General features: G+C 37.3%; 1 protein-coding gene across 1 annotated transcript; it reads left to right on the top strand.

Moving 5' to 3' along the window:
- The first annotated feature begins 931 nt into the window (after positions 1-931).
- On the top strand, positions 932-19,553 carry susd2 (sushi domain containing 2). Its single transcript, XM_017306508.2, has 14 exons — positions 932-1,147; positions 1,289-1,439; positions 1,883-2,031; positions 2,531-2,876; positions 3,500-3,701; positions 4,173-4,258; positions 4,334-4,602; positions 5,599-5,742; positions 5,909-6,061; positions 6,846-7,094; positions 8,068-8,346; positions 8,650-8,826; positions 15,333-15,429; positions 18,794-19,553. Exons 1-14 carry the CDS (start codon positions 1,045-1,047, stop codon positions 18,840-18,842), a joined length of 2,454 nt encoding a protein of 817 aa, XP_017161997.2. The 5' UTR covers positions 932-1,044; the 3' UTR covers positions 18,843-19,553.
- The last annotated feature ends 499 nt before the right edge of the window (positions 19,554-20,052 follow it).

The following is a 20,052-nucleotide window of genomic DNA, read 5'->3' as shown; positions in this document are numbered from 1 at the left end:
TGAGCAAGTGTAGAAAACATTCGAATATATTAAATACTTCAACAATAAACAAAGACATGACCAAAACAACATCTCATTTGCATGTTGTTTCTTAAAAAAGCCTACATGTTTATCATCTACAAAACTCAATTTGACCAATAAAGTGCAGTCTACAAGTATTATCATGTGTGATAAATGTGTAAAACTAAAATTGAATCATCTTTTATGATTGCATTAACTTGCACTGTTTGTTTTTTTTGTTCTTTTAAAAAAAAATTAAAGTTTTGTTTGAGTACATTTTGACACAGCTGCAAATTCTCCTACACTGAGAAAGATTTTCAATATTTTCAATATTGTATATTTACTTTTAGATCAGTTTATATGTTTCTAATTTGTAACCATTGAAAATGGCAAAGAGAAAAGGACATGCTATTCAGATAAGGGATAGGTGCTTATTGTCACAAGTCAGAAAATGGCTGTGTAAAATACCTATTTATCTAAACTACAGTGAATATGCAGTTAGAAATTCACTAACTTTAATATTCAAGCCAAGTTTTGATTAATGTGCTTATTCAGGAGCAAAAATTTCAAGAAGGTTTGATAAATCAATTAATGTAATTCCATAATTTTAGTTTGGGTTAAGATAAAGAATTGCATATAACAAGAGACTTCCTTATGCTTGCAAACTTGTGTTATTAGTGTTTTGTTTAAATATGATAGACACAGAAAGGTGGAAAATTATGTTAAAATCAAACAGCTTGGTTTGATAGCCAGGTCGGTCACAAGTGACACAAAGCTGGAATTGAAATTTAAATGCTTTTGCAGCTGAACTAAAGTTAAAAATGTCACTGCAATCACATGCAAATCTCTGGAAATTTAAAGAATGTGTCATGTGTCGGCACACAAAGAGGGAGCAAATCCTGTTTAAACACGGCTTAAAATTAACATCTGTTAAATTATTACTAGAAACTATTAACTTTGACTCATGTGATCTGGATTGTTTGTTACTTTGAATGACCTTTGCATCTCTGTTGGAGTCTCCGTCAAGGGTAGACTCAGTCAGCCATGAGTGTTTACTCAGTGTTCCCAAACCAAAACATGGGTTCACTCATGAGAGAGCTCCTTTTTATCTGGACAATTCTGACTTTCTTCTCATCTAAAACATCGGGTATGTTATGCTATTTGTGAAAACTTTTCAGAAAGTATTTTTAATCATGGATTTGTCTTAAATGGATGCAGGAATTCATGCTTTATCAAATCCAGTCTTCCTTTCCAGAAAGGGTTCTGATTATTCGCATGTTTTGATCAGGTCTAACATGCAGCAGTATTTTGACAAACCGCTGTTCAGACTCCAACCAGTCCTGCTTCCAGGTCTCGCCTTACTCCAGCTCCATGCTGGGAGGAAGAGCGCTTAGGATCCTGGGTTTGACTCTTCCTCCTGATGGGCGACTTCTCTGCAGGTTTGAGACCATTAACACCAAAACTCACAATTGTATGCACTCATTATTGATAGTATTCTGTTACATCTATCAGAGTTGCAGGATCCTGTAAAATCATTGCAGACTAATGATACATGAAACCTTGAATTAAAGGAGAACATTTCAGTCAATCTGAGTTTAGTAGTCAAAGGAGATTCTTGAAGAATGTTTAACATTTTTTAAAACATACATTTTTTAAATGTAAAAAAAAGCAGCATTTAGCTTCCTGTATATTTAACTTTCAAACACAAACTTAATTTGCTGACATTTCGTTTGTTTAAATGATTGACTCTCGTGCAAAAGCTGCATATTTTGAAGTGTTTTCTGTTTACAGATGGCAAACTGAGAAGGAAATGGATCTAAAAGTGTTGCAACACACCAGTCAACAGGTCAAATAAATCCAAGTTTGTCTGACGTTGTTGCAGATTCAAGGGTGAAATTGAACAACAGGGGATTATTGATGAGGAAGGTCATCCGTACTGCATATCTCCTCTGTTGTACGAGACGGGCTGGATATCGTTTGATGTCTCGACAGATGGTACAAATTTCAACAGATCTGGAAAGTATCTGTCAGGTAAAACAAAAAACCTATGACGATTTTCTTGTTGATTTGCTCTTTTTATGTGGTCTTAAAAATCAGAATGTTTTGCAAGTGCTTTTTTTATGCAATTATTTTTACAACTGACCACTGGAAAAAGTAACTTGGGACTTGCAAAACTTTTGTGAGATCTTGCAAAAGTATTTTACGTTTCCTTTCCTCCTACGTCACTTGTGAGGCACAGTGTTCTTTGTTGTATCTTTCTGGTTTTACAAAGCTCAGAATCAGAATGTCTGAAATCTTGGACAAAGTAAACTGGGATCTCATGAAACTTTTATAGGATCTTGCAGAAATGTTCTTAAATTTTTGTTTCAATGTTCTTTAGTATATTTTGCAACACTTTGCACAGTTTTATGAATCCTTTCCTATTGATTATTAATGCTGTATATGAAAATAAGCTGCACTCTGCTCCAGCAATATTAGTATGTTTTTTTTTTGTTTTTATTCACTAATTAACTCTGTTTCTCTGTGTCAGTCCATCCCAGTAAAGCAGATCCCTCATTTGAAGTCACCCTTGTGAATTCAACACTGTGGCAGAACTATGGCACTCCGAACATGGCCGGGCAGCTGAGGATGACCTGGAACATCTCTTTAATCGAATCCGAAACAGTCAATGTAGAGCTGTGGGGTTACAGAGAGGTCAGCAGGAGCACTGCAGGGTCGTCCTCTCTGAAGGCAGAGATTAGTTACCTCTACTCTCTCGGCAGGAATATTTCCAACACAGGTGACTTCAGCTTCTTTCCTCAACCCAGAGAAAAGTTTTCCATGTGGGAAGTGGGGAATATTCGAATCACTGCCAGTTCTACATCAGAGGGAGAAAGGTATCCACACATCTTCAACTTCTAGACAGTATTGCATTTGACAGGATGTGTATTTGCAAATGCTGTTCAATTTCACATATATGCATGTTTTTTTTACCAGGGTGAAGTGGAAAAAGCATTTCAATTAATTACTGGTCATTTACTGGAATAGGAAAATACTATGTTAGCTATAATTAACTACTAAAGTAAGCTTGACAAACTTATTTCCATGTAATAAATTAACTAATTTTTTTAAGTTTGAGCTCCATTCTCTTTTCAGTGTGACTTACAGGTTGCATAACTAAGCTAATAAATATTAGTATGTGGATTGCATAAATTCAGGAGAAGATGTTTACAGCATTTTTCCAATATTTCTCTACATTATCTAATATTTTATTGGATAAATATGAACTATGCCACCATTTACTGGTTTCATTGTTTGGTATTTGATGTTTTTGTTAGTTTTTAGTACAGAAAATGTCAAATATTCTCATAACATTATTAATACAATGAATGTTTGCATCTGATAAAATACAAAAATGTATCCAATTAATTTCTGGTTTTCCAGAACCTTGAACTAAATGTTTAAACCATAGTTTGAGCTGTTTTATTGGAGGCTATTTTTAACTGATATTTCTTCCCAGGAATGTCCAGTCCCTGTGGAGTGGAGGCCATGTTCTGGCCTGGCACCTGGAGCAGTCCTTCAGAGACAATTCGTCAGCCTGGGCTCAGAGGAAGTGTCTGCAGTGGGACGAGCTGGAGAGGAAGCTGCCTGACTTCCTGGACGAGCTCATCGACTGTCCCTGTTCTCTGGCTCAGGCCCGCGCAGACACAGGAAGGTTTCATGTAGGTCTACACACAACAATGTGTGGAAGAGGATACATAAGAAAACTTTTCTTTTTCTCAGAATTTTGACTCAGAATTCTGTCATTTTTCTCCGAATTCTGTTTTTCATTTCAAAATTTTGATGTTAATTTCAGGATTTTTACTTTTTTTTTCTCAAAATGCTGACTTTAATCTTAGAATTTTAAATTTTCTCTGAAAATTCTTATTTTGTTCCTCAGAATTTTGATTTAAATCTTTTGAGATAAAAGACAGAATTCTGAGAAAAATGCCTGATTCCCCCTCGCCCAGCAGTCCTAATCATCTTCCATAGCAATAAAATGCGATTATTTTGTCTAATCACTTGCAACACACTTGTTGTATGTAGCAAGTATATGTAGCTATATTTTATTTATCTTGAGAGTTTTGTTTTGAAAACATAAAGACATTCAAGTTACTTTTTACAATTTAATTTTTTATTTTTTTAAATGTCAGACTGATTACAGCTGTAACATGGAGACAGGCAGTGTCTGTACGTACCACCCTGGTAGTGTCCACTGTGTCAGAGCCATTCAGGCCAGGTAGGAGACGCAAAGAAAAGAAAAAAAAAATCACAAATCTGAAAAAAAACTAACGCCTCCTTCTTAAATCCGCAGTTCAAGTCACGGATCAGGGCAGCAGTGTTGCTATGACAACACAGGTGCTCTGGTCCTGACGGGGGACTCGGTTGGTGGCAGCACCCCGGACCGTGCTCATGACCGGGGCTCACCGCCGTACCGGGAGCCCCCTCGGGTTCCTGGGTTCTCCCACTGGCTGTACGACGTGGCGAGCTTCTGCTACTGCTGCCTGTGGAGCGACCTCTGCCACGTCTACCTGAACCATCGGCCTTCCAGTGGATGTCGCAGATACCAGCCACCCAAAGCAGGTTGAGGCTTCAGTAAATCAGAAGTGCAATGGCGGCTTATGTGAAAAAAACTAATTCCTGAGGGTTAAAGTTTTTAAATAAAATGCCAGAAAAATGAGCGAGTGGGACCAGTTTTCTCACTGTCAGCCAGCTCGCTAAAAAACAGGAAGCTGAACATTTTTCTTTCTTACAAGAAAGTCAAACTTAGCAGTTTGAATATATTTACAAAAACAGAAAAACGGATATGGTGCTGCAACAAAATGAGCAACACACATTTCTCCTAATGGCAATTCTTTAGCAGGCTGGCTAATTGAGCAGCTAGCGTTCAGCTTATTAAACTGTTAACAACAGAATGACAAAATGGGGAATAATTTGTAGCGTAGCTACTTTAAAACTACAGCTAAACTTAACTTGTGGATTATGCCATAATTTTGCTTAAGTCCTTGTATCAAAAACAAGCAGTAAAGCAATGTTTCAACATTATTTTAACTTTAACCTATGCTCTGGTATTGTTGCAGCAGTCGGAAAAAGTGTTGTTTCTCTTTTAAATTAAAGTGATTTCATCATGTTATTAATCATTGTTTACATTTTTTGTTCTGTGGTATTTGCTCTCAAAGTCTTCACAGAATGGCTCAGTGTCAGAGCACAGGGACTTTTTACTTCACAATGAGTTTTAATCCTTTTGCTCATCAACGTTTTCTTCTATTTGACTTTTATTTTGTTTTAATCTTGTTGCAGGTTTTATTTTGGTTTCTGAGTCTTATATTCTCATTAACCGGTTAATCACAGTAAGACTGATTCTGGTTTATCCAAACATTTTCTTCAACAGGACATAAGAGAAGCCGGTAAAACCAGATCAGTGTGGAGGAGTAAATGAGTTACAGATTTCAATTCTGAGCCAATAAGTGGAAAATATATCACACAACGCAAGCTGGAGCTGGTGGGGTGGGTGGGGGGATTATTTGTGCCAAATTGTCACTATAAGTTAATCAGTATTGATTTTTTGCTGTCTTGCAGGTGTTGTCTTTGGAAATCTGCATTTTATAACGTTTGACAGCCTCAGTTACACCTTCAGCGGCAGAGGAGAATATTACCTGTTGCTGTCAACAGACAAAAACCTGAGTGTTCAGGCCAGGACAGAGCAGCTGAAACTTAAGAATGGTACGTTTTTCTAAGAAAAGAAAGTGAAATGGTATTAATTGATTGTAGATGACCAGAATTACTTAACATTATTCACCTTATTATTTAAAATTGCCCAGACCCAAGCATCAATAAATCATGGTTTAACTCGAGAACAAAAAAGGATGTTTGTGTTTACCAATAAAAGGGACCTTAGTCAAAGCTGCCCAGCTGTCATCAGTGGCCATGAAGGAGAACTCCTCTGACGTCATCGAGGTACGAACTGCTGGCGACCATCTTCAGGCGCTGAGGAACCAGAAGATTTTGCCTTTTACTGAGCAAAGATGGATGGATCTGCAAGGTGGGCTGCTTAAAATTTATTTTGACCTCCTGCTGAATCAGGAAGGTGTTGCAGTAATAACATCTACTTTCTAAAACATTAAGTCTTGTGCTTTAGGAATAAGACTTGCAGTGATGAACACTTACAGTTTTCCAGCTGCTTTTATCCACATTTCCGATTTTTTTCAATCACAACTTTCTGATTATTCCTGATTACTGAGTAGCTATTTTATTGCTGCTACTTTCTGAATGACAAAGATCAACATACATCTGCATTAAATGAATGCCATGTTCTCTCATCTTTCCGATTTTGATAAGTGGTTTGTTGTTGATTTCCTACAGGTGTAGATCCTATTTCTTGCCAGCAGATGGCAGTATTTCACTCTGGTTCTTTAAGGGAGGCGCAGCAGCGCCTCACTTAAAGTTGTTATAAAGTTGGCCTAAACTTATAGAGAAATAAGTTTTCAAACTTGTATAAAAATATAACTGGTAATGACAGATTGTCTTCTATTTTCAGTCTTGTGCTTAGATATATCAATATTATTTAAATATATTTGTGTGCAAAGCAGTTTCTGCTTCAAATCCAGCTGTCAGTGATGGATTTTGATAAGTCCAAAGTCTGACAAGAATCTACACGTGTGTCTAAAATCTTTCTTACTGTAGCCTGATCAATACTGTTGATCTATGCTATTCATCAGCAAACATGCAGTAAATGTAACTAATTACAGTTGTTTAGTTAGAACATTTAAGATGCTAATTCAGTAATTATGTATCCAGATTTTAATCAGAATCTTATTTTCTTTTAGGTGTTTTTGTATTTGCTCCCAGTCCTCAGAATGTGACAGTAATTTTCTCCTCTGGTGCTGCTGTGGAGCTCCGTCTGCATGAAGGCGCCATGACGGCTACCGTCCTGCTTCCAGTGGAGTTTTCCAACCACAGCCTGGGTCTCCTCGGTCGGATGAACTCTGATCCATCCGACGACTTAACGACCCGATCTGGAGAGGTCATACCAGCTAACGGCACGCAGGAGGAAATCTTTACCTTTGGAGCTGGATGTGAGTGTTGGCAACTGTTGAACTTGCGTATACCAACAATCAGAGTAAACACAAATATTCATTTCTGTAAAGTAACATGAAAACTAAAAAATAGGAATTTAAAATCATGGAGCTGTTCAACTATTCAGTGATTTGATTGTATTAAGTTATTGGTAAAAATGTAGAGACAACAAAAGAAAGCAGAAAAACCATATTATTGTTTTATTTCCTCTTCTTATCCGTTTTATTTTTTATTTTTTGCCATTTTTCAGTGAGGTGTAGCTCAGGGCACCGTTCTTGAGCAACTTTTATTCTATTTCACATGTTTTACTTGTTAAATGAGTTGTAATGTTGAATTAGACCAAATATCATAACAAGAGAACAGGTTCCAAAAGTGTCCGTTATGGATGAAGTAACCAAAAAATATGTCATCTGTGTGCTGATCTACCTAAGTCATGTAATGTCAATAGAAAAATAGGTAAACTTGCCTATAATTAAAGTACATTTAAAACTGTAAAGCAAGACTTGATGAGTTTTTCTCCCCAAATATGGGGAGAAGAAAGGAAAAAAAAACCTCCAAAGCAGAGAATTGCAGCTCTTTTTTAGTTTTTAATTATTCTACAGTGAAGTATTAATTTACTTTCAGGATTTTCACACATCTTTGCCAAGGCGACCAATAAAAGACACGAGCAAATGTTGCTAATCTTTTCAGATTATGTCTGGTTTCAGTTACATTGCCTTTGCTTAGCCTCAATCCAACATAATAATTAACCACAGTAATCCTTTTTACTAACTAATTACTATTATTTGTTTATACTGCAAAGGCATAATTTAATTTAGGATAAACAGTGATTGAGTTCACCCAATACTTTAACTACAAAATTGTACGTTCATGTTGTTCCTTAGAAGTTGGTTGTCGTCTAAAACCCGTAATTTGTTTCAGTAACCAAAAATCCCAAACAACCTCACTGATATTGTTCATTTTTCCCTCCAGGGAACATATCAAACATGTCTTCCCTTTTCACCTATGACTCCCACTACCTTTTGGATTCATACTTTTTTCCATTAAGCCATGACCCTGCTTTTGTTCCGGCCTTTTCTCTGCCTCTGAAACCTGATGACCCCTTGGCAGCAGACATGTTGTCGATGTGTTTGGGAGAAGGGGCGCAGTTCTGTATACATGATACCCTTATCTCTCGGAGCCTGGCGGTGGGAAACGCCACACTCAGGGCCCATCAACATCATCAGGCCTTAATGGAAGCCCTGAAGCCAGGTACCACATGTCACAAGATCATTGTATGCCTATCTTTAATTTCCTTCAGCTCATGGGCAAAAGAAAGAGAAAAACAGTTGTTTGCATTTTATTTCTAACTCAATTGGTCAAATATTACTTGTCAGTAATAATGTTTTTCTTTTTCTTCTTGATAAAAGATGAATAGCAATTTTTGAAATGACGTTGCTTGCTTTTGTAAGGTGAACACGGTCATTGTCGCTTTATAGAAAAGAAGCATCAGTTCTTTAAATATTCGCTTCTTGTCACCGGCTGATGACTTCTTGACATATTGTTGCTCCTTAGTGGTGTCATGTGGCTGGCTTCCCACACCCAGGAATGGGAAGAAGAATGGGACACATTACCTGGAGGGGAAAACCCTGAGCTTCACCTGCAATGAAGGCTACATACTGTACAGGTCAACAGAGCGCACCTGTCTGCAGGAGGGGACATGGACAGGGGAGCAGCCCTACTGTATTACAGGTAAATTCAGGAAAAAACCCTGATTTGAGGTCAACTTTTGAAGACAGTGGCTGCACAACATGTTTAAATCAAATTGAAAGACTTCAGCTCCACTCATTCAGTACCTCAGCTTTCCCTTGTGGAGTTCCACAGGGATGTATGCTTGGTCAATTCTTCTTTTCTTAATTATCTTCCTTAGTTCCATCTTAAACAAGCATCTGATCTAATTTCACTGACTTTGGATAGCAATTAATTTTCTCAAACTAAATGAACAAAACCAACAATGTTTACTCTTGAGCCTTTGGACACTTTCAAAATGTCTTTAGCAAAATTTGAGTCTTAATAATTTGGAAAAGCATCTTAATTTGAAAAACTATAATTAAAACTGAGCACATTTTCCAAAACTAACTTTTCCAACTAAGGGTTATTGCTAAAATGAAGACTTTCCTTATTTTGCCAGACTTTGAAAGACCTTTATCTCATCAAAACTAAACTTTTATAATAGTCTCTACTTTTGCAATGGACAGAGCTTTCTTGTCTGAAGTTGTGCTGCTGCATTTTGAACCAATTAGAAACAGGCACACATCTGCAGAACCACACCGCACCTGGCAACTAAGCCAGCAGTGGCCAAACTTTTTAATCTGCTACGCAATAAATTGAACATGAAATGTTTTTTAATGAAACAAAGTGAGAAAAATGTTTGTCATCTTTTTGTCCGTTTTTTTGTTCATGAAAATCTTTTGGTCTATTCCCAGCAAAAAAAGGGACGACTTTATTCAGAAAACCTTTTAATGCTCTGGTGTTTTTTGTTTTTGAGTAATAAGTTGCTGGATGTTTGGAATACTCAAGCTAGAAAAAAAAAACACAAAAGTGCTCACCATTCTTCTTGAACCTCAGTCGGGGGTCACATGAAATTGTTCCAAGGAACCACACTTTGGACACCCCTGAACTAAACTATAAGCTTTGGAGGTTAGATTTGCTCTGTGTTGGTGAATTAGCAACATCTGAGTCCCTGAAATGGCTTTTTAGTCCTCGCTGGTGTAGTTTTTCAATCTGGCCAGCAGATGACAGTATTTCTCAAATTTTATTTTGTTTTTATTTGTGTGTGTTTTTATTTTATTTTACGTTCTTGATATACACTGCTCAAAAAAATAAAGGGAACACTTAAACAACACAATATAACTCAAAGTAAATCAAACTTCTGTGAAATCAAACTGTCCACTTAGGAAGCAACACTGATTGACAACGGGGACCCTCGTCGGGTCAATCAGTGTTGCTTCCTAAGTGGACAGTTTGATTTCACAGAAGTTTGATTTACTTGGAGTTATATTGTGTTGTTAAAGTGTTCCCTTTATTTTTTTTGAGCAGTATATATTGGATAAAACTCTGAAAACTTGAAATTACCTACATTTGTTTCCCATCTAAGTTGAACTCATTTGTCTAATTCCTTGAAGTGCTCTTCACCAATAAATATTCATCTTAGTTTAACTGCATGCATCTATACCAAGACAGTCGCGTGAATAAAAAAATCCCCAGGAGGACCTGAGTTTACTCCCATTAACAGACGATGGCAGACGTTTTTAGCTACAGTATGTGACAATGATTGCTCTCGCTCTATGGCTCTCATTACACAAATCGGGGCTAATGACTGTCAACATGGCCTGAGGAGCTCAGTGGCAGGTGTTGCGGGAGCTGTTTCCTTTTCCTCCATCGTTCAGATGTGACCTCCAGCCAAGTAAACAACGCTAAATACAGACTGAGCAGCAGCAGCCCTCCTTCTCTTTCCCTCATATGAATCACTGCGGCACGATGTGTAGGCTCAAAAGAAGTCGTAATTAAGTTGAAAAGGACGTGCCATTGAACAATAAATACCACCACTTCCAGTTTGACTCCTTCTCAGTCACTTTAATGAGCCGCTGCTGCCTGTCAGAAGAGTTGACAGTGAGTACAAACAGTGCTGTGCAAGTTCACATTTCCCAGAAGATGGCTTAGTTTGGAGAAGTTAAATTAATTCACTTTTATAGTCAACACTGTGAACTAAATTCACAGCCTCTACTTGAACTTAGGGATTGTTTTCCCTTATGATATGAAATTAAGTTTAAAAACTACATAGATCATGACATCATGCTCCAGTTAGCATATCAGTAAACCTACATAATTGCATAGCATTTTCAACCTTGTCATTGCAGCTTATTTATATGTATATTTTCACTCCTGTTATCAGTGATCACTGTAATCAGCGTTTTATTACATAGGAATTCTCAATAAATCTTCTCCCATTCAGAAAGTTAGTCTGAAATTATGAATGAAACCTTTACTTCGTTTTCTGCAGCATTTAGAAGAGAAACTCTTCAATAGAATCCTGATTGTATTTAAGTCGGTAGGTTGACAAAATCGTCACACATCAACTCAAAACACTGTGACAAAATTCATTAAGGTTTAGATTTATACTCCATCTTGTCTGTTTTACATAGAAATCCAGCTGGACTCAACCTCTGTTTTCACCATAGTTGAAGTGAAGGAGAACAGACAACTGGGCACAATGCATGAGTTTTGATTGTTGCAGCATAATCCTTGAAAAAGTATTCGTAGCCTCTGGTTTTACCAAAAAAGAAGAAAAATTAACTTTTAAACCTTTTTTTGCATTAGAGGCACACATTTCAGAATATTTCTATCGAGGTTTTATGTTATGGGACAATGCAAAATAGTGTATTGCCAGGTGGAAGGAAATTTATACATATTTTTAGAAATTGTATTTGACTAAAACTTAAAAAACGTGCTTTGTGTTTTTATGCCAATGCAGAACTACCTTACATTTTCTTTTGAAGTATTGGTCTACTATCTATGTTCATTTCCAAATGGTTTAAGTGTATGTAACCTTCTAGTTTCAGCTGTATATGTAGAAATAAAATGGTCTGCCAGTCGGGTACAAATGGTTCAAAACAACGCCTCTGTGTATTTTCAATAATTATTCTGCTTCCAGTGATGAATCACTGAACTTTTATGTAAAACAAGCTTTGTTTGAAATACCAACCAAGGACATCAAGTGATTTTAAAACTAGTCATGTTACTTGAGTCACATCATTTTGTTTGTCGGTGAAAGTAAAGTCTCTGCTTCAGAAAATTCACTCCACTTTTGTTTTTTTTAATTAATTTTCTTGACTTTCCAAGAAAAGTAATGCTGCAGGTTAGCATTTTATTGATGCATCTTTGTGACATGTTTGAGAACGAACCTTAACCCAATGAGTGAGGCCAGGTGCAGGTGCAGAATCTTGTTTTTGTTGACTTTGTGTTGTTTTCTTTTGTCTTGTTGGAGTTGGGTTTGTTTAAGCTCTTTATGCCAAGCGTTGTTTGACTGATGCCTCCACTTAACCTGTTTCAAATTCCAAGGATAGTTGAATTAATGAAAATAAGTCATGCAGAGTGAGATCCACCTCGGGTGTAGCTCTCTGTACAGATGCACCAATGAGAGAGAAAAATCAACTTTACTTCTAATCTCTCTCATCTCCTGGGAAGAGCAAAAATATGCATTTCTTTCAAATGTCCTGGAAGATAAACATATTGTTTTCTGTTTTTCATTCCCCTCTATGCATGTTCGTGCTATCTCGGACCATAACAAGTTAGTTGCAATAACTATGCAGATACCAGTGAAGCTGATGACCTGGCCTGGAATCTAGGTGTGGAGATGAACCTTCAGAAACACATAAAAACGATTACTAGTCGGTCTATTGTCACCTGAAGAACGTTTCCAGGATTAAAGGACTAATGTCCCAACAAGATCCTGAGACCATCATTCATGTGTTTTTCTTTAAACGCATTGATTTCTCCACTAGTCAAAGTTCAGGTCAGAGTGTTGAACCAGAGCCAGGAGCAAATATGGAGAAGCAGCATTCAGTTTTCATCCTCAACTAATGTGGAAGAAACTTCCAGGAAACTGCAAAAATGCTGAAACACTGAATTCCTTCACTTCAAAGTTATAAATGCCTTTGATTAATGATAAGTGAAGTTAGATTAACTCATCTTGCTAGGAGGGGTGGTTGGATTCCTCCAGCCTGAATTTGAGGCAATGATTAATATAATAGCAATACAACATTAAAAAGATGAGAAGCTTTTGGATCTTCCAGAGAGTAACTTGTTGTGGCTGTTTGGTGTAATTATTAGCTGAGGATTGTCCATGGACAAGATCAACCTTCTCTGCAGTCAGAAGTCAGGCCCCAGACAGGAATGTTTCCAGAGTTTAGTATTGTAACATGTACAAGCAAATGTTGTGCATCAATTGCAAATGTTTGATCTATTGCACCTATTGACAGCAATATGAATACCTGAGTATGATTTCATTCCAGATGTGGGTTTTCTGAATGCTGTGCATGTTTCTGAAAACATGACATGAGACTGAAATGCAGATATTTCAATTTTAACCTTCATAATATGATCAGTGAAGGCTCACAGGAGTAATGGGATAGCTTTGAGCGAAGCCAGGAGGAAAAAGCCGGATGTGTCAGTTCTTCACATGCAGAAAGTCCATTAATATCTTGTGCATCTTGTAGGATTAGTGCCAAAATCTTCAGGAATCTCCAGTTGGTCAAAATTGATATATTTATTGGTATCTTTTTTCTTTTTTTTTCTTTTTTTTTAGCAAAACTGGTTAATTTAGAAACTTCTAGGATTTGTTTTGTGTGAACTAGTATTTAAGATTATTGTTTTCCATATTACCAGCCTGTGTTTTTATTGTGATGTAAATCAGTTTTTTCTCTTATTTCTCTCGAACTACCTCTAAGCAGTCTCAGTATATGGATGGATGACATGACCTTTTTAAATACTTTCTTAAGAAGTAGCAACATATGTGTAGAACAGTTCTGGAAGAATCCTTCAAAGTTAGCATTTAGTTTTATTTTAATCTCTTCTGGTATCTATAACAGATACACCTAACTCTGTTTTGCGTATTTGGGTTTTACTTTCATGAAAACTGATTGTTTTATGTTTCACCTCAGAAAATCTGCACTCTTTAAATGTAAATCTGATGAGCAGGAGATAAAAAAAAAGATCTTTTGCACCAAGTTAGTCATGGGAAGATAAATAAATGTAATTGCTCTCAATTTAAATTTAAATAATCAGCTCCTGAAAAAAGCAGATCTGGTAATAAATGTTGTTAGCAAATGGATTCTAATCTATGGCCTGAATGGGTCAATAATTAATATGCACTATCTATATTTCACAGTCAGGGAAATGAGATTACTTGCCGTTGCAACTGGAGCGCTGATAGTACAACAGAAATGATGGAACTCAGTGGTGACTGGTTATTTTATTTTGTTAATATCAGGATATACTGATTAGCCACAATTCTTTGCTAAAACATATCAGGTGCAAACATTTATTTTTAATGCTGAGCACTGTGTGTTATGTTTTATTAAAGTCTACTTGCTGGATTTGTTTGTGATGTAGGAAAATGGGTAATAGCTGGTTCTAACAGTTTCAGGGAGTACACAGGATTACTTGGAAAGAAGGTGGGATCTGACTTGCTTCTTGGCAACTTTTATAAGTGCAAAAAAACAACATTTGTAATCTTAGCTAGCTAACTGGTCTGGGCAGAGGGCGGTGTTTGACAGAAAGACTGTTTGGTGTAATTATTAGCTTAATTCCTGCGGTGCGTTGAGTAATCACTCAGTCAGCATTAAAAGTTCACAGTGTAACAATAATAGCTTCGTTTTAGTCCTGCATTCTTGAAAAGGGAAAGATAAATACACCAGACTGGCTTTCACAACTATTTCCTTTTAAGACATAAAAATAAGTTTAAGATTTTTATTGCAGCAGCCTAAGCTCACATAGAACAGTTTCAAGAAATCAACCCTGCAGTTGGGGTATGGTTTAAAATTAGAAAAAGAAATGGCATCTTAAAGAAATAATTGTTTTCAGTCAAATTTCTGATGCTACAAATATTGCATACTATAACAATTTTACAAACAAATAGGAAAAATATAGAAATATACATTTTAAAAATGCATCAGTGAGAAAGTAGATGAGAATGTTGATTCTGTAATTTCCAGATCACTTAACTGCAGAATGGGAAAGACAAGACAACATGCAATAACTATAAATCAGAAAATTACAAAAAAACCAAACATGCCATAACCGTACACATGTCCATTTCTCCAACTACAACAAGTTATAAAACGATAAGAAAGGTAAAAAACTAAAAATATAAAGCAGGAGGATGCTTCACCTTAAACTTCACAGTAATCTTTGAAACTTTAGGAATCAAACTAAATGTTACTGGGCTGTCGTTGACTGTCGGCAGCACTTTTAATCCATCTCTCATCGTACAATGATTAACCTGTGTTAGGCTTACTAATTAATTTACATGATGGATTTTACCCTGCAGCCTTTACTCAGCATCCCTTTTCCTGTAAATCTCCAATAGGTGCTTTCCTGGTGGCCCTTTAAGGTTTATTGTTTAATTTATTTGCATTTCAGTCATGCAGGATGAACAACAGTTACTAATATCAGCTTTTGTTTGTTTGTTTTTACAGATGATAAAGTGGGGTTCTTTCTTGGGGCTTTTGGATCCTTCTCAGCACTGGTCACCATGGTAATAATAATAAAACTACACAACAGAAAGCAAAGCAGGTAGGTTGTAAACCATTTTTTTCCTCAGAAAATAGACAAAAATTTGTCTCTGTTGCTCTAAAATGTAGCGTTACAAACAATATATATAAATATTACTCTAGACTGGATCCACAGTCACCTTTTGCCCTCAGTAACATGCACACAGTGATCAATGTGCAACTTTGGGTTTGGGACTTCTTGACCTTTTTTTGTCTAATCACTGCACAAAAAAAGCCACTAAAATCTGGACATTGATAGAAACCTAGGTTTGTTTTCTGGTTTAATTTAAAATTTTACTTCAGATCACTGCTGCAAAAAAACATTCTTTCACTTTTTGATACTTTTCAGATAAGCAAACTTCCAACAATTCAAGACAGATAATCTCTAACAAAGGAAATAAAATGTCTGCTTTTATTGTTAAAGCAAAAACCAGGGAAAGGGGTACAAATTAATTTTTTCTATCTATACTTTATAGAAAAAAACATCTGATATGGATAATTTATGAGGCAAAAAAAAAGCAACTCTGGGTTTCGCTTCATCATTTTAAGGTTAGAGTTCATGTTTTAACAATAAGAAAGTTCTTGGCATCTGAGGAACAACTCCAGAGTGAAAACCACGGCTAACTAAAGAGAACACAAAGGTTTAAATTTGTGGGAAAAAAAAACAAAAAACAAAAAAAACATTCTCATGATCCTCTAGACTTTAGGACACAAAACTGGAAAAGTGGAATCTAACAAACTAATCACAAAGATAAAGAAAGTAGCACAAATGAATGAACTAATACAGCAACCCCAAAACTACGATATATGAAAAAATCTGGCAAAATCTAATAGAACAAAAAGAAACAAACAGCAAAACCAGATGCAATTAGTCCTAATCATAATCATTATAATCACAATCTTAACCCTGCAAAATGAGCACAAGCCATGGCATTCAGTTCATCTTGGCTTATTGTCACCCTTGGTTTTGTTGGATATTAAAAAAATAACACAACATTTTCATACTTTTCTAAAATTAAAGTTGAATCTACTTTCATATGACCTTTAATTCTTTGTGTCTCTCTCTATATATGAACCATCACCGCATAGCTTCCCAACTTTAACGAGCTGTAAAGTCACAAAGGACGCCGTGTTTCAGCTATAGACGGCCGTATATCTTTCACTCAGCTGTATACGTTCAAAGTCAGAGCGGCTTGTTATCTTATGAAAACTGGTACATAGTGAGACGTCTTCCTACCCTCCCATTCCGCTCCAGCACACCTTTTTGCTGTGCAAGCAGAGATGTACAAAGACAATGATGAATCCCACCTGCTCATTTCATATCCAACAAATCGGGCCTCCTAAATGTTGCTCGTAAATTTCCTTTCTGATCTGATCAAACCAGATAGCCTGTGGGATTATATTCATGACTGCAGTCCAGAGGAGCAAGAGGCCAACAGTAGTGGTAGCTCCTGGGCAAATACAAACAAATTAAAGGCTTGTTTTATGAGCTCACTGACTTCATTTGGGCTTTCCCTCTTTATTACTCTAGCGGGAGAGAAGGAAAAAGAACGACGACTGTTCAAAGTTAGGAGCCCTCCTCACACTGTCAGCGGCTCTTGAAGCGGGCGCTCAATTGAAACTGCTTTGTTTTTGGGGTCATGGGGGCAAAAAGCAAACCCACCTGCCCCCTTCTTGATGCCTGGATCAGAGGAGGCCAGGTGTAAGGAGAGAAGTGTCTGAAGCCCTGCAGATGCTCAGGCTTGCATCAGAGTCCCGAGACACTCTTAGGCAGAAAACGCTACACCTACAGTTGTCAAAATGTGACCAGAGACATCTGATATGCTCTCTGAGTGAGCGGTTAGCTGACATGCATGAGCTCTTCAAACAAGTGCAGACAGATTGACTTCTCTGCAACAACAGAAGCAGAGCAGGATGTAAGTAGCAGGGGGTCTTACTGTATTTCAGATCTTGTCTGGGTTGCGTGTCTGGAGGAAAGCTGCACTGATACTTCACAACAGTGTGTGTGTCTGTGTGCGTGTGCGTGTGTGTGTTGTGTGTGTCAAACAGGTAGACGGTGAAGGCCTCCTGTCCACGTGCTCCTTGTGTCTCAGACTTCCAGGGGTACTTTCCACGTCTAGGGTTACTTAGCAGGTTTTAACAGGCGGAGTGGCAGCTCACCACAGGAGGATAAAAGTCACTGCACCATGAAGTGATACTGTGTTTTTTTTGTGCGTGTGTGACTCTTCCATCATGTCTCCTCCTTTTTAGCTTAATGACACATCAAAAGGTTGACGGCCTTTTGTGTGTTTGTGGAAAAAGGTTCAAAATGAATCGAAAGAGTGATGAGGGCAGCAGCAGATTTGGAGCGAGTCTCCCTCCCATTTAATCCAAGTATTTACATGAAGCTCTGGGGGCTGCCTGCCAGACTTTCATCATGCATTAGATTAATTGTTTTTGATCTCCAAGTATAGAACTGTTTTCTTAAAATTTTAATATCTCTAGAGTGGCTTCAAAGACAATGATGGCAAAAAGCGTCAGGAAGAGCCGACCAGTTAGGCTGGATTTCTTTTGACAGAAAATGTGTAAGTAATGGGCAGTATTATGTGTTTTCCAGCCACATAGTTACAATTAAGTAATTATATTCTCTTCTGTTGTTATAAAAATACTATAATAAATAGGACTTAAAAATTATTGACGTCATAATTTTATCTCTTGAAATTGGGCCTCTCACTTTCTTTCTGAAACTCTGCCTTCAGGAAGTCATCACAACATTTTTCCTCTATTAACCCTTTAGCAAGGGTTTGCACTGAGAAGTAACTTGTATAATGAGATGTTTGCTAATGGATGCTAGCTAGTCTGAAGGGTCTGAGTGGGAGCGTCATGGGGGAGGACTGCTCTGTGTGGCATAAGCTCCAAAATTTGGAACCTGCAGCTATAAGCAGCGATTTCACAGCTGAATGGTTGCCGTGGAGGTCAAAGGATTTCTCAAACATGCATGAAAGTATCAAAGCAACACTTCAGGTTTGTTTTTGATGAGGGAATAACCTTTTAATATGATTTAAAGGTAAAAAGCAGATTTTAAATGATACTGTCCTTTTAAAGGGAATCTAACACTCCAGCAGGCCTTTCTGTGTGAACATTCAAATGTATAGATTTTATCAAACTGCACCAATCATTACAAGTTCCAGGGTTTTTCAAAAGTGAATCCACCTTTTGAATCTTTTTTTCATTTTGGATATGACATATCTTGTACAAGTCAGCTGAAAAACACAAGAGGAGAAAAATATAACAAAGCTGCAACAACCTGTTTGCACCTGAGTGAACAGCCTTAAGTTGTGGCTCTAGATTTAACTTCTTTGTTTGTAAGATGTCTGATTCTTTCACATTTTCATTTACATATTCAGAGAGAGAAAAGAGGAACCTCTGGAGATGGTGACCCAAGCACAGACCTGATTAACCTTCAAAGCCCTCTTGGATTACGACGGATCGTTCTGTTTTGAACTCAGCATTTGGAACTAACATGAAACTCATTTGCCCATTTGGATGCTGTTGTTTTTTTGTTCTTTTGACCCGTTGATGTTATCAGAAAAGCCTGAGGCATTAACTTTCAGGCATGCTGCTCGTTTTCTCCCATGTTTAGTCTGGAGAAACTCCAGGTTGTGGCAAATGGTGCGTGGGGTGACAACTGTGGCAACCAAAGTGAGGAGAAAAACAACAAGAGAAAAAAAGTTTTCATATCACAGATTTGCATGGCCAAACGGTTGATTTTGTCAAGAAAGAAAGTTGTATAAATACTACAAGGCGATATCATCTTCACCATCAACACTCCTTTCTCCCTGCTGGTTTAAAATGGGACCAGATGTGTTCTTGCTCATGTCAACTGTGAAGCGAACCCGATCGTTTTTCGGTTGAACAACTTTGAACTTGTACACAGGGTTTGTGTGGCCTCAAATGCTTCAGTCAAATGAAGAGTTTTGCTGAGTGACTGAGGGAGGGAGAGAAAAAAAAACTCCAGTGTTACATAAAGGTCAGCCCTTTACACCGTATCGACACTTTGTTTGTGAATCTTTGTTCTGTTTCATATTTGCATGAAGATAATGATGGAGCGAAAGTTTCTATAAACACTTGAAAACAGCAAGGCAATAAATAATACTGTGTTTGACATGTGGTATGTACACTGTGTGTGGGTGCACACTACTGTTTAGAGCTCATGCAGGGATAAAGGAATCATCCCTCTACAAGCCTGCAGGCACGCATGGTCGGGTACAGCAGCGCGCCCCGTCAGGAAGACGGTCGTATCACTTTACCTCTCCGTCCCATCTTCTACTTTGAACAAAACAAAATACTCAGTGCGGTCAAAGGAAACAGTGACAGGGTCCCTTGTGGCTGATCCCTGGCAGTGATAGGTGGGGGTCCAGCTTAGAGTTCAAGTCAAAAACTAATTGAAATAACCAGGCCTGTTGCACTTTGAAGTTTTTATTTTGCAACATGTGAGCTCTGTTTCTCCTTCATAGACCAACTACCTGTTGTTAACCTTTAAGATGACAATGAAACGTGAAGGCAGCACCTTTTCTGCTTCCTGATGTTTTTCCATAGCAAACAACAAGAAATTAATAAAGAAACGTTAAAAAGAACGTCAGAGCAAGACAGCACAGCTTGCAGC

This window comes from Poecilia reticulata, chromosome 9 (genome assembly GCF_904066995.2).
Source record: "Poecilia reticulata chromosome 9, P_reticulata-male-v2, whole genome shotgun sequence".
Classification (NCBI taxonomy): Eukaryota; Metazoa; Chordata; class Actinopteri; order Cyprinodontiformes; family Poeciliidae; genus Poecilia; species Poecilia reticulata.
Note: the sequence above shows the minus strand (reverse complement) of the source record. Positions and strands in the feature narration are given on the sequence as shown.